At 40.3% G+C, this 13,378-nt stretch overlaps 2 protein-coding genes across 2 annotated transcripts in view; one reads left to right on the top strand and one right to left on the bottom strand.

Moving 5' to 3' along the window:
* LOC149232970 (2-alkenal reductase (NADP(+)-dependent)-like) overlaps positions 1-13,378 on the top strand; it is a 190,626-nt gene that overhangs the window by 126,727 nt on the left and 50,521 nt on the right. The gene's annotated exons all lie outside the window — the stretch shown is intronic.
* Positions 8,761-11,253, bottom strand: LOC149232972 (uncharacterized). Its single transcript, XM_089376618.1, has 2 exons — positions 9,064-11,253; positions 8,761-8,939 (listed from the first exon to the last, which is right to left on the bottom strand). Exon 1 carries the CDS (start codon positions 10,995-10,997, stop codon positions 9,309-9,311), a length of 1,689 nt encoding a protein of 562 aa, XP_089232744.1. The 5' UTR covers positions 10,998-11,253; the 3' UTR covers positions 8,761-8,939; positions 9,064-9,308.

Raw genomic sequence — 13,378 nt, 5'->3', positions numbered from 1 at the left:
TCTTGAATCCCATGAATGGGATTCCCAATGAGACATCTGCATTTGTTTATGAATCTTCTTTTGAAGATTCCATCATAGGATCTTGAAGACCCTTACCTTGCAAATGTTTCTTTCCTTTTGATGATGTAGGTCTTCTAAGATTCTTAATCATGACCAATTTTCTTTCATTGTGGATGAGGTCCTATTCTAGGTATGATCCTTCTATATGAATATCTTGAGCTATATCTACCATGCTCCTATATTCTAGAAGATATTTCTAACCATGCATTTTGTTCTATTTATAAATGCTCCTTCTACATGAGTTTTTCAAACTCTATGTACATCATGCTTATAGATTCTCGAAGATGTTTCTAGCCATGCAATTTTATTCTATTCCTACATGCTCCTATACTACTCAAAACTTTGAAAGAAGACTTTAAGTAAAGAAGGAGACTTAGTCATAGTAGAGATCCGGAGGATCTTTTTTCTTTTGCTTCTTGTCTTCTTCTTTCATTTCTTGAGTCACATGAGATTCTTCCCTTTTTCTTTTGTTGTTGTTGTCCTTCTTTAGTTTAGGACAATTTCTTTTGTAGTGTCCATATTCTTGGCATCCATAGCATTGGATTTTGGACATATCTTTATTGTTTGTTCTTCGTGGGCCAAATTTGCCAAATTTTCCCTTTCTCTTGGCCATGGTAGCAAAAGCTTTCTCCTTTGATCCCACATCTTCCTTTGCTTTGAGTCTTGTTTCCTCTATCTTACATAGAGACCACATTTCACTTAGTGGGGTGGCCTCCTTCTTGGCATATGTGCTTGATGTGAAGTTGCCCCAATCCTCAGGTAGAGCATTGAGTACTACAATTTTCATTTCTCTGTCAGACATAACTTCCCCTGGCTCTTGAAGTTGATCCCTCATCTCAAAGATCTTCATGAAGTAGGGAGATATTCCTTCCTTTGATATCTTCATCTTGTACAACTCATTTTGAAGAGATATCATTTCTCCAGTTGTGCTTACCAAGAATAGCTCTATTAGTTTATCATAAATTTCTTTTAATGTTTCAATTTTGGAGACACAAGCGATGAGAGTCTTTGATGGATTCTATTAGAATCCTTTGAGCTCTTGGTCTCATCCTTATTGTACTTGGCTAAGGCTTGAGTTTGTTCCTTAGCAGGAATAGTAACATTCCCTTTGATGTGTTCCAGGAGTTCATTCTCCTTGAGAAGTAAATCAATCCTCTTCTTCCATGCAAGAAAGTTATTGGTCCCTAGGAATTTGTTGCTTTCCTTGCAAAAAGACATTGATGTATATTCAGAAGGGGACATATACTTACTTGATAGATTTTGAGGTGTAGTTGACTTGCTTTCTCCTTGAAGACTGTACATCAGTCCTATATTCTCGCACGTGTGTGAGGTTTCCCCTATACTTTGGTTTCTTTCTCCTTCGCATGAGAGACTCTCTTCTTCGCTTGAGTAGGAGGCCTTATAGGCGTAGGATACTAGCCCAAACCATGAGATATATATGAATGTTATCTTACTGCTGTAATGACCGCAGACTGCCCTCTATTTCTTGCATGTGTGATTGTTCTTCACCCTAAAAACAATCCCTTCAACTTCGGTTTAGGTCTCTCCTTCTTCGCTGCCCTTGGAGACTCTTCTTTTGTCCTTTAACAACCCTTTTTATGATCTTCTACCTTCACTGATTTCAGAGGTGATTGCTTGACATTATAGTGGAGTGGACAACCTCTATATATAGAGGATTGTCCCTCCTTTTAGGCCGACTAGAAGACTACAGGCCGATTTGACATTTATAATTCAGATTGCTTCTTTTGTAGGTGTCGTTGCATGGAGGAGACTTGTTGACTTTGCTTGGAGGTATTCACTTGACTCTAATACATAAACATACATGGTGTAACATGCCCTTAAGGTCTTCAATCATTTTATTTTGACTCCTTGACTCACCTATAGAACTTAACATGTGCTAGACCTATTTCAATGAGCAAGAAATTCATTGACGTATACCATAAAAATAATATTTCTTTTCTTGAATAAGTACAAATTATCAAAAGTACATTTATGAAGACCGAACCTAGTTACATTTCTTTCAACAAAATGAACCATCTTCTCATGCAGTGGAATTGGGAGACAACAAAAGCTATGCTGTTAGAGGCCTGGGATCAACATCTTTGAAGTTGGAGAATGAAGCTAGACTACATCTCAACAATATACTATATGTTCCAGGTTTGAAAAATAATTTGCTTTCAATTTCTTGCTTAGAAGATAAAGGGGATAGACTTGCTTTTGTTGATGGAAAGGTCTTGGTTTGGGCAAAAGATTCAAGTATTGATAAAGCTAAGGTTATTGGAGTTCGTGAAGGAAGCTTATATAGAGTCATAACACCACCTCCTCAAGCCCTAGTTCATATGGAAATCCATCCCATTGACCTATGGCATAAAAGATATGGTCATCTTCACTAAAATGTTATTCCCACTAGTTCATGGCATCCCTGATATCAAAGAAGATCGTGAAGGAGTTTGCAAGGGATGTTTTTTGGGTAAACATATAAGAAAACCATTTTCAAATAGTGAAACAAGGTCTAAAGAAATATTAGACCTGATTCATTCTGATATGTGTGGGCCTATGTTTGAAAAATCACTTGGAGGTCATCTTTACTATGTAACATTCATTGTTGATCACTCTAGAAAGACATGGCTCTACCTTCTCAAGAAAAATGATGAAGTATTTGAAAAATTCAAGGAGTTTAGATCTGAAGTAGAATCCCTAATCGAAAGAAAAATAAAGACTTTGAGATCCAACAATGGTGGGGAATACACTTCTAAAGAATTGATTGCATATTGTAAAGAAGAAGAAATTAAGAGGGAGCTTATTGTTCCCTACTATCTCGAACAAAATGGAGTGGTCAAAAGAAAGAATAGGACAATTGAAGAAGGTATACGAACAATGCTCCTTGATCAAGACTTAACAAAATTTCGATGGGAAGAAGCAGCAATGATAGTGGTATATATTCAAAATAGAAGTCCTCATAGAATTCTTGAGAATATTACACCTGGGGAAGCATTCACAGGGAAGAAACCAAGTGTGGACCATCTCCGAATCTTTGGGAGTCCTGCCTATATCCACATTCCAAAGGAAAAATGAAAGAAGTTAGATTCTACAAGCATCAAAGGGATCTTCGTTGGCTATAGTCTCTCCTCAAAGGCATATAAAATCTACATCAAGGAAGGAAGACATATTGAAGTAAGCAGGGACATTATATTTGATGAAAATCATGCCTACAAAAGATCCAAGGACATTCCTATTGCTTCCGAAGACAAAGATATACCTATATTCGAAGAAGAAGAAATAAAACACGACAATCCATCTACAATTCAAGAAGAAGAAGAAGGACCAAGTGAGCCTATTCAACCTGTGATCATACCGAACACAAGGAAGAGGCCAAATTGGTTAAAAGTTACTCTTGAAGATGCTGAAGGACATGGAGCTACGAAAGGAACTGTTAGCTCTGCTACAATTTTCAACGATTGAAGGTCATTTTTGGGTTTGATGGTGGGTTTGTGCCGAAAGGGCCTCGCAGCAGTCGTTTCCCTTTCTGCTCCTTCAAGTTTCCTCACACTCCGCTGTCTCTGTTTCTTTCATAAACCCCTTCAATCCCTCGCCTTTACCTTCTTCTCCTTGATTCTCCTTACCTTCCCTTAACCTCCCGCTAGCCCTGTTTTCCTTCAAATTTCAGTGTAAACCCAGATTGTTTAACTCTCGGGCGCGAAGTTTAAATCGCATGACTGCGCGCCTTATCCATTTATTCCTCATCGTTTAACCGTAGCCGTTGATCGCATCTAGATCCGATGGTCTCCGCCGTTTCTGCTGCACATTAAACATCGTTCGTCTCCCCGCCGTTGATCGCGTCCATCGCCAGATCGGACGGTTGACGCCTTTTCCGATCGCGTGATTTGTGCACACGTTAACCCGCGGGGGCGGCGGTTTTCGTCCGCCATGTGTCGCAATATTATGAGATCGCAAGGTGTTATACGAATACCGCCTACCTTCGATAGGCGGTGCGGGGAAATCGCCTGCTGCCTGAAACCGCCTCCCTACCCTCCTCCCATGCGCTATCTTCCGCGCATCTTTCGCTCCTGTCAGTCGTTGGATCATTCCCGCCGCGATCCAACGGCCATTGTTCATCTGTTCACGTGTCCTCCCGATAGCTCCTCCCGATGTGATCTCCACCGTTCATCCGTGGATCCGACGGCCATTAGTTATTCTCCTCCCATGCCCGCCTTCGCCATACTGTCTTCACTCCATTGATTGCCTTGAGCTCCCGAGGAACAACAACGATCAGCTACCCTGTACCTGCACAGTAATATCTCAGCAACCGCATTTAACAAGCAGCATGGCCGAGGAAGAAAAGTACAGGAAAGAGCAGTTATAAGCATTTATCTGGCATGGAATTTCATCCATAATTTACTCCAGCTACCCAAGAAGGACATCAGAATATCAGAGAAGGCCAATTTTGTTCATTAAACCAGCAGATCATGGCAGAGGACCGTTCCAAAGAATTAATGTGTTAGTTGGCCCATTATTATCCTTCCTCGTATAACACAGCAGAGCAATTACCTCTATATATATCCAGAAACAGAATGTAATAGGTTGATGAATGTTATTTTGATGTAAACTTCAACTTCTGGAGACTGCAACTCTTGTGACACCTGCAGCTTCTGGTCTTCATTTTCAGCTAATGCAAGCTTCTTTTGCTGTTAATTGCTCATTTTCCACTTCTTCTTCTTTGTTCCAGGCTGTGCCTGTTATGCATTTATTCATGTGCTGTAGATGTTTAGCATTAGAGGGGCTGTCATCCCACCTCTGTGTTTGAATCTAGCATGTAACATTGAATTTGTATGCAGGTTTCTGTTATTTTAATGCTAGAGAGCTGTCATCCTGTCTGTGCATTAGAGAATAGATTTACAGACCTTTAAATTGGTTACAGCTGGCCATCACAGGGTCCCGTGCATCTGCTGGTGTGATCAGTGTTCTCCATTATCACATTTTCTTAAAAATGTGAGTAATTGGTGGTCTAAAGCCTTGTAGTCTGGGGGTGTTCACCCATGTCTGGGGTTAAGCATAGTAGAAGTGGTTATCTGGCTTGAATATGCAACATTTCTTTCATTCATCCACCATTTATCCAACATTTTGTTGAGTTTGTAATGTTCCCGAGCACCTCTGATATACAACCTAGGAGAGTTTCTTGGGGTGATAACGGGAACCTTTAGAGAAAGTAAAAGGCCGAAAAGATATTATGGATATGCTGCATATATGACAAAAATGATTGAAGCTGAACCATCCACATTTGAAGAAGATGCTCATCAAGAAGTATGGAAGAAGGCAATGCAGGAAGAATATCAATCCATCATGAAGAATGGGGTTTGGGAAATCGTTCTTAGACCTAGTGACAAATCTTTTTTCACCTCCAAATGGATCTACAATATCAAGAATGTTGTTGATGGAAGTATAGACAAATACAAAGCTAGATTTATGTCAAGGGGTTCTTTCAAAAGGAAGGCATAGATTATGAAGGAACCTTTGCACCCACTGCAAGGTATACTACCATTAGATCCTTGGTTTCATTGGCTATTACAATGAGATGGAATATCCATCAAATGGATGTGAAGACAACATGTCTCAATGAGGACCATCGATGAGGACCATTGAAGAACGTTGTTGATGGAAGTATAGACAAATACAAAGCTAGATTTGTGTCAAGGGGTTCTCTCAAAAGGAAGGCATAGATTAGACCTTTGGTTTCATTGGCTGCTACAATGAGATGGAGTATCCATCAAATGGGTGTGAAGACAACATTTCTGAATGGGACCATCGATGAGGACCATTGAACAACCCGAAGGCTTTGAAGTAAATAGCAAAGATACTCGTGTCTGTAGACTCAAGAAGGCCCTATATGGTTTGAAGCAAGCTCCTAGGGCATGGTATGGAATAATGGATGCATACCTTCTAAGAATCAGGTTCATGAAGAGTTTGCTAATCCAAATCTCTAGATCAAGGTTGTGGATAATGAGCTAGCCATTATTCTACTATATGTGGATGATCTATTCATTACGGGTGTGGAGCGTAGGATACAAGAATGCAAGAAGATGTTGGCAGCCAAATTTGAGATGAACGATCTAGGATTGATGCACTATTACTTAGGTCTAAAAGTATGGCAAAAAGCTTGGGCAAATATATCTGGGGCAAGGAAAGTATGTCATCAAGTTGTTGCAGAAATTTGGGATGATGGATTCCAAGTCCATGACTCAAGTCTCGTAGATCCTACCTCCTATCGTAAGTTGGTGGGTTCTCTGATGTATCTAGTAAATACCTGGCTGGATTTGTGAACATTCTTAGTCAGTTTCAGTTGAAGCCTCGTCATGATCATTGGATTACTGCCAAGCATATATTGAGATATCTTTGTGGCACTATACATCATTGCATGAAGTACAATAACAAGTCAGTCAAGCTGATTGGATTTACAGATTCTGATTGGGGTGGCAGTGAGACCGATGGAAGAAGCACTACCGGTGGATGCTTTAGTTTGGGATCTACTATGATCTCATGGATTAGTAAAAAGAAAGATCTCGTTGCTTTGAGTAGTGGTGAAGCAGAGTATGGGGCTGCATGTGAAGTAGGAAAGGAGGTTGTATGGTTGAGGAAGCTTCTGGCAGATTTGTTCAAGAAGCTGTTGACATGGCTAATGTACACTATGCCAACAAGGGGAACTAACCCGATAACAAGCCCCAATTAGACCCGCTTTCGTTTGGATTAGCTAGCTCCGATGGGTTTTAAGGGACTCCATAAACCGCTTGAACATGTTGAAAGATTGCTTCCTGGAGGAAGACTTCAATTAAATAAGCAAAATGAAACAGCTAACGGTTAACCTCTATGTATTAAATCCTATCTATACTACTTCTAACTACTCTAATCTAGTCCTGGCTACTCTAATCTATCCTGCAAGAGCATGATACAAAGGTTTAAACATCATATATATGTTCAACAGGAGCGTGATAAGGAAGGTTAAACATCATGCATAGATTCAAGTCCAAATAAATCAATCACTGAATTCACAATTGGACAAGACTGTATTAAAGCTAAATTGCAATCCAGTCACTCATATAGGAATCCACATTCTTCTATGGAATTAAAACTGCAATTAATGTTTGATTTAATTTCAAATCAGAGACCATTCACAAGTTAACCATGAAAGTGAATCACGTTCAATTTAACAAGACTAATAGTGAACTGTAAGTCATCAATATACATAAATATAAATCACATTTACATTCATGCCAATAACAACACTCTGATCCAAAACAATACAATGAGTCTGAAACTAAAGGCTCCTTCTTCCCTCAAAAACAGTCCTCCTCATTCACAATAAAGCAACACTATTATTCTCAAGAATCAAAAGCCCCTTCTCCTCTTCGGAGGTAATATTTATGCTAAAAGCCTCTCGCTCTCGGTCTTCCCTGCCTCTTCGCCTTCCCTCTCCTTCCTTCATTATGCCGATCAGAAGAAACAGGTGAAAACAGTCGGTGTCACTGCTGACACATAAAGGGCATTTCTTGTCATTAGGGTGCTTCATTTCCTGGGCACTGAATGGTTATTGATTAGAGAGGATGACTATTTGTCATTTCTTCATGATGCAATCTGGAGCGGTTCTATCTTTTGGGAATACATGGGCAACGCCTAGACATATGACCGCCACGCCATAGAACCTGATCTTCAAATACACATATCCGCAGGGGCAAGCTCTTCGGATCGGCACATGCATCTTTTATTTGGAGTCAAACTTGAAGCTTATGCATCCATCTTGAGGTTTCGCTTGCCTTCTCTCAGTCCTCACCTGTAGAGACGGCCAACATCAGTTACACATATAAAGATATGCTGCAAAATGCTTAAAAAACACAAATTTCGCATCCATGAAACATTTATAACATAAAGAATGATAGTCGCGAGATAGTCGGCCCCTGGTTTTTAGCTTTATGCATAAATTAAGCCTCGCAAGCCAAACTCGGTTTACACCAATGTTGCACACATCGCGATCGGGATTTAATCGGCGCCGGGAAAAAAGCGGAAAAAATCGTTAAAATCGGGAAAAAATCGGAAAAAAGCGGGAAAAAATCGTTTGGCACAAAAATATTCATTTTTTTTCAATTTTTTTAATATCTAAACCATCTACAACATAAAATAAATACATTGACACATAAATATGATAAAAAAACTAATATATAAGATGTTCAATATCATTTCTAGCGCTAAAATCACACATAACATTGAATCATGTCCTGAATAGTAAGTCCTGAGTCCCAAGTCCAACTCAGCCTCAAAATATCAACAAAAAATATGATAATGTATCTCATCATGTCATAATGTCATATACAATAAAATGAAAGTCTAATCCTATTGATTTCCTCTGCCCCTCTTGCGAGAATATGGCACAGCTTTCTCTTTCCCTCTAGATGTAGAAGCTGGTGCCTGTGGTGGTGGAAATGGCAGTGGAGTCTGACGTGCTCTAGAAGCTGAAGAACTAGTAGTAGCAGCTACAGGAGGCTGAGGTGGACGGAGACCACGTCCTCTACTGGTGGTAGTGGTAGCCCGGGTAGCCCGGGTAGGCGGTGTCACCTCCTCCTCCTGCTCCTCCAACTCCTCCTCCTCCTGCTCCTGCTCCTGCTCCTCCTCCTCCTCCTCCTCCTCCTCCCCCTCCTCCTCCCTCCTCCTGCACTAACCAATCCTCAGTGGGATCCATGAGAGGCCTCTCGGTCTCAACCCTCCATTCAGCAGTGGTGTCAATCCCATCCAATGAGATGGCTTCCGTATCAGGTGTCTTCTCTAGTTGTTTCACCCACAATCGAAGATTGTAGTAGACATAGACCATGTCATTAAGTCTATGGGACTCCAACCTGTACAAAGTTCATGAAATAATAAATTAATAATTAATATTATAAAAAAAATATTGTTTAAAACTTTAATGAATTCAAAAATTTATTTGGAAATTTGCAATATTTTAAATGTTTAAGTGTTAACCTATTGCGCTTCTTGTTGTGTATTTTTTCAAATACACTCCAATTGCGCTCACATCCCGAGGAGCTGCATGTTTGGCTGAGGATCCGCACGGCAAGATTTTGCAAAAGGGGTACTCTGCCCCCATACATCTTCCACCATGCGTCTACAACAAAATTACAAAGAAAATTTTAAATAAACATAAGAAAAAAATGGAATTTGAAGAAACAATGAAATTTGAAACAAAGTTACAAAGTACATACTACAAACTAAAAAATACCTGGCATTTTAACCGTCCTATCAATGACAGCCATCTCAAAGCCAAATGTGCCCGCTGACAACTTATATTGCTCAATTTGTCTAGAGGCCTCCATACGTTCTTCTGAAGTTCTCACCATCTTCTGGACACAGGTTAATAATCCTTCCACGACCTCAACATCAAAATTAAACCCACATGCATAAGAAAATGCAGGGTTCAGGAAAAGGCCAGCAGCATGAATGGGACGATGGAGTGTGTTGTTCCATCGCTCATCAATGACGTTCCATAGAAGGAGTTGTCTCTGGAACCCATCATCTCCCTTGTCATCATAGTAGGACCGAATGGCTTCTTTGGCCCTATCCATGGCTTCATACAAATAGCCCATTGCGGGCTTCTCACCATCAACCAACCGAAGAACCTTTACCAAAGGTTCTGTAACAGCGCACACCTCCTGCACTCCCGCCCAGAAGTCCTCCTGGTATGAAACTAGTCTGCAGACGGCCTCTCCTTCTGGTTTGCGGCTCATTGTCGAAGCACGCCACTCCTCTGAAAGAAACATTCTCTTCAAATCCCACATAGAATTCAAGAGGGATTGAAGAGATATGAAACTCGTCGCAAACCGTGTAATGGCGGGGCGCACCAACTCTTTGTTGTTGGTGCATTTTCTCATCAAGCTAAGCACAGATGTGTGATTGTAAATAAATTTTGTGATGCTTTTTGATGAGTCAACAACCTCTTTGACAAAGGGAATTTTCCCAATGTCCTCTAACATCAAATCAATACAATGGGCAGCACAAGGTGTCCAAAATAAAGTAGGATGCCTGTCCATAAGCATTCTACCAGCAGCAACATAATTTGCAGCATTGTCCGTTATGACTTGGACAACATTTTCTGCACCCACCTCCAAAATAAACACATCCAGCAAATCACATAAATTTTTTGCATCTTTGATTTGATGAGTTGCATCAACAGATTTGATAAACATAGTCCCCAAGGGACAACTAACCAAGAAGTTTATAAGGGTTCTCCCCTTTTGGTCAGTCCAACCATCTGACATAACAGTGCATCCTGTTTGTGCCCATGATGCCCTAAAATCCTCCAATCTTTGGGTGCAGTCACGCTTTTCATCTTGAAGAAGCCGGCCTCTGAAATCATGAAGAGAAGGGAGTTTGTACCCCGGGCCAACACTGGCAACAGCATCAAGAGTAGGTTGGAAAAATGGATTATTCCTTATAATGCTGAAAGGAATATCACTCCAGAGGAGAAATTTTGTCATCAACTTGTCAGCTTTTTCTTTTTCAGTTCTTTTTAGCATTGAACCAATAGTTGGTTGTGAACCAGGTGTGGTTCGAGGAACAAAATATGATGATGCAGCTACCGGATTGACTGACGCTGCAGTAGAACCTGTGCCACTTGGCCCACTTCCTTCAACTGACCTTTTTAGTTGCCTTTTGAGTTCTTCTTTGGCGTCTCTAGTGTGCTCTAATTCTCCCAATGCTCTCATGGCTTTTTGGATAATTTCAGCATTTGTCTTTAGACAGGGCACCACATCACGTCCAGGGATTTGTGCAAGGTGGAACTTCAACCTGTACACCCCCCCGAATATTTCCTTTCCACACAACTTGCAATACAAGTTTTGTCTATCATTCGGAGTTTTAGGGTCACCATATTCCCAGAAAGGATCCAATTTCCTTGGCATGTTTGTTTTTGAATTTTGAATTTGCAAACCTATGGAAAAATAAGGATTAGGAAATAGGAATTTAGGATTACATAAATGATAATAGTAAATACAAATTACAATTTAGCATTTGCAAAATTACAAGCTAATTATTTCCAAAATCCCAATTTCTAAACCCAAGTTACCCAACCAAATGCCAAAAAACAATGAAAAATAAAAAAAAATAAACAATGTTTAAAGAAAATGAGAAAATAAAAATCAAAAATTGGTTCTCATAGTCATAACAAATAACCCATCCCAAATCAATGAAAATTTTCCAAAAATTCTTTAAAAACAATGAAAAACAAAGTTTTTATAGAACCAAAACAAAAAAAAATTAATCTACATACCTGGTTTATGGACAAATTGGCGATCTTGGCTTGGATTCCTCCTAAAATCGCTTCGATTCGCTCCCACAACGGACGGCAACCCTCTCCCTCACTTCCTCTCCTTCTCCTCCTTCTCCTCCGCGGCGGACTGCTGAATGAACAAAAAAAATTTCGTTTTTTCCATATAAAACCCCGCTGCCCGCGCCCCTCGCGATTTAATGCGAAAAAATCGCTATAAAAAAAAAGCGGCGATTTTTTGGATAAAAATCGTGATTTGAATCGGCAATTTAAAAAAATCGCGATTTTCCGATTTTATCGCGATTTTATCGCGATGTGTGCAACACTGGTTTACACTGAAAACTGTCGCAAAACACAGCCGAAATCAAATTGCGGACTTGAAAAATTATATGCTTGGCTTTGTAATCATCGGTGGGTCTGGGAGGTTATGGTACGCTATATATATATATATATATTCTGGATCCCGCTGATAGCGATAAGCGATGGATCCCGGACCCAAAACACATGTGTTAAGGATCATAAATCCCTTCGGATTCGCAATGTTACCCTTCCCTTAGGAAAACCCTGATGTTAATGCTTTATCGCACAACACATGGATAATGGGAAAAATCCACGTATGGTTGTTGGGGCGGACTTGAAAATAAATATGCCTAGTTTTATGATCATTGGCGGGTTCGACTTCCGTTGCCCCACTAACTGTATGCCCCCGCGCTCTGCCGATATGCGTTGAGCGATTGGGAACTGGACCCGATAGTGCATATATTCTAGTTAATAACTCTGTCAGGTCTGGAAGACAGCAGATTGCTTTATGTAAAGGCCTCATACCCAGGCCGATTGCGATATGTGATGGGCTTTCGGACCCGATGATGTATAAAATACGGTTAACAATGCCATCAGGTCTGGCAGCCATGAATGCATTATCTTAGTTGCGATAGGCCCCCAAAAGGGATTTATGCATGCTTTGCGAAGGATTTTCGTTAGAAAGGGTTATAACGAGAATAAAGGGGCGATAGAAGGTTTTGTGTATTTAGTGCACAAACGACTGTAGTGAGGGTGAGGGTGATTATGCGTGCGGGCATAAAAATACCATTAATGCATATGAAGATTGAAAAGTCTGATGAAGGGAATGAATGAAGGGCTAAGTTGGGTCAAGAATGAACTATGCAACAGAGAATAATCAAAGGGGGCCTTGACCATTTAGAAATGAAAGATTTGGCTTGGCAAAGAGCTAAAATCCTTAGGATAGGATAGATCATTTGGAGGAGTGCAAGATCAACTTATAGGGGGGCCCATTCAAAATTGCTATCAAGGCAAGTTTTAATAGGGTGGTGGTTGTGGCCACAACAAAAGCCTCTGGATCCTACTGTGATAATCAAAGTTGCATTAAGATGTCTGGAGATCCTGTGTTTTCATGCTAGGATGAAGCATATTCACAATAAGTTCCACTACATTAGGAACTTGGTGCAGGATGGGATCGTGAAGCTACAGTATGTCCCAACAAATGATCAGGTAGCTGATATACTAACAAAGTCTCTTCCTAATAAGAAGTTTGAACATCTTAGAAGCATCCTTGGTTTAGTTGATATTATTGATCTTGTTGATGATGAGAAAAGTTTGGAAGAGATTTGTTGAGGCTTTGTGTGTGAGACACATTGCCTAGGAGGACATTTGGTCAACACTATGTGTTGATGTTTGGATCCCGAAGTAGGGAGGGTGGCGTTGGTCATGGAGCTCTGACCTCGGATATGCACCTAGATCCTTGGGTTGATGGTTAGCAAGTAAGCCTGATGGTACCTAGAGAGGCTGAAAGCTTTAGTCCATCTTAGTCCCACCTGGATAGATTGCCTTGGTCAGGAATCTAGTCCATGGCATTGTGAGTGCCTAAACTGTTGGAGGACCTTGGATAGATTGCCCTGGTTAGGAATCTAGTCCATGGCATTGCGGTACCTAAACTCTTCATAGTTCATATGTTTTGAGATCTTCCTTGTACTTGTATATGTTATTATGAATAACTCC

The sequence above is a fragment of the Pinus tabuliformis genome, chromosome J, assembly GCF_031772625.1.
Source record: "Pinus tabuliformis cultivar Carrire ecotype Pingquan chromosome J, CPIR1, whole genome shotgun sequence".
Lineage (NCBI taxonomy): Eukaryota > Viridiplantae > Streptophyta > Pinopsida > Pinales > Pinaceae > Pinus > Pinus tabuliformis.
This window is presented reverse-complemented; position numbering and strand designations above follow the sequence as displayed.

Excerpts from the sequence above, each read along its gene's own strand:
- LOC149232972 (XM_089376618.1), bottom strand. The coding sequence starts at position 10,997 with ATGCCAAGGAAATTGGATCCTTTCTGGGAATATGGTGACCCTAAAACT.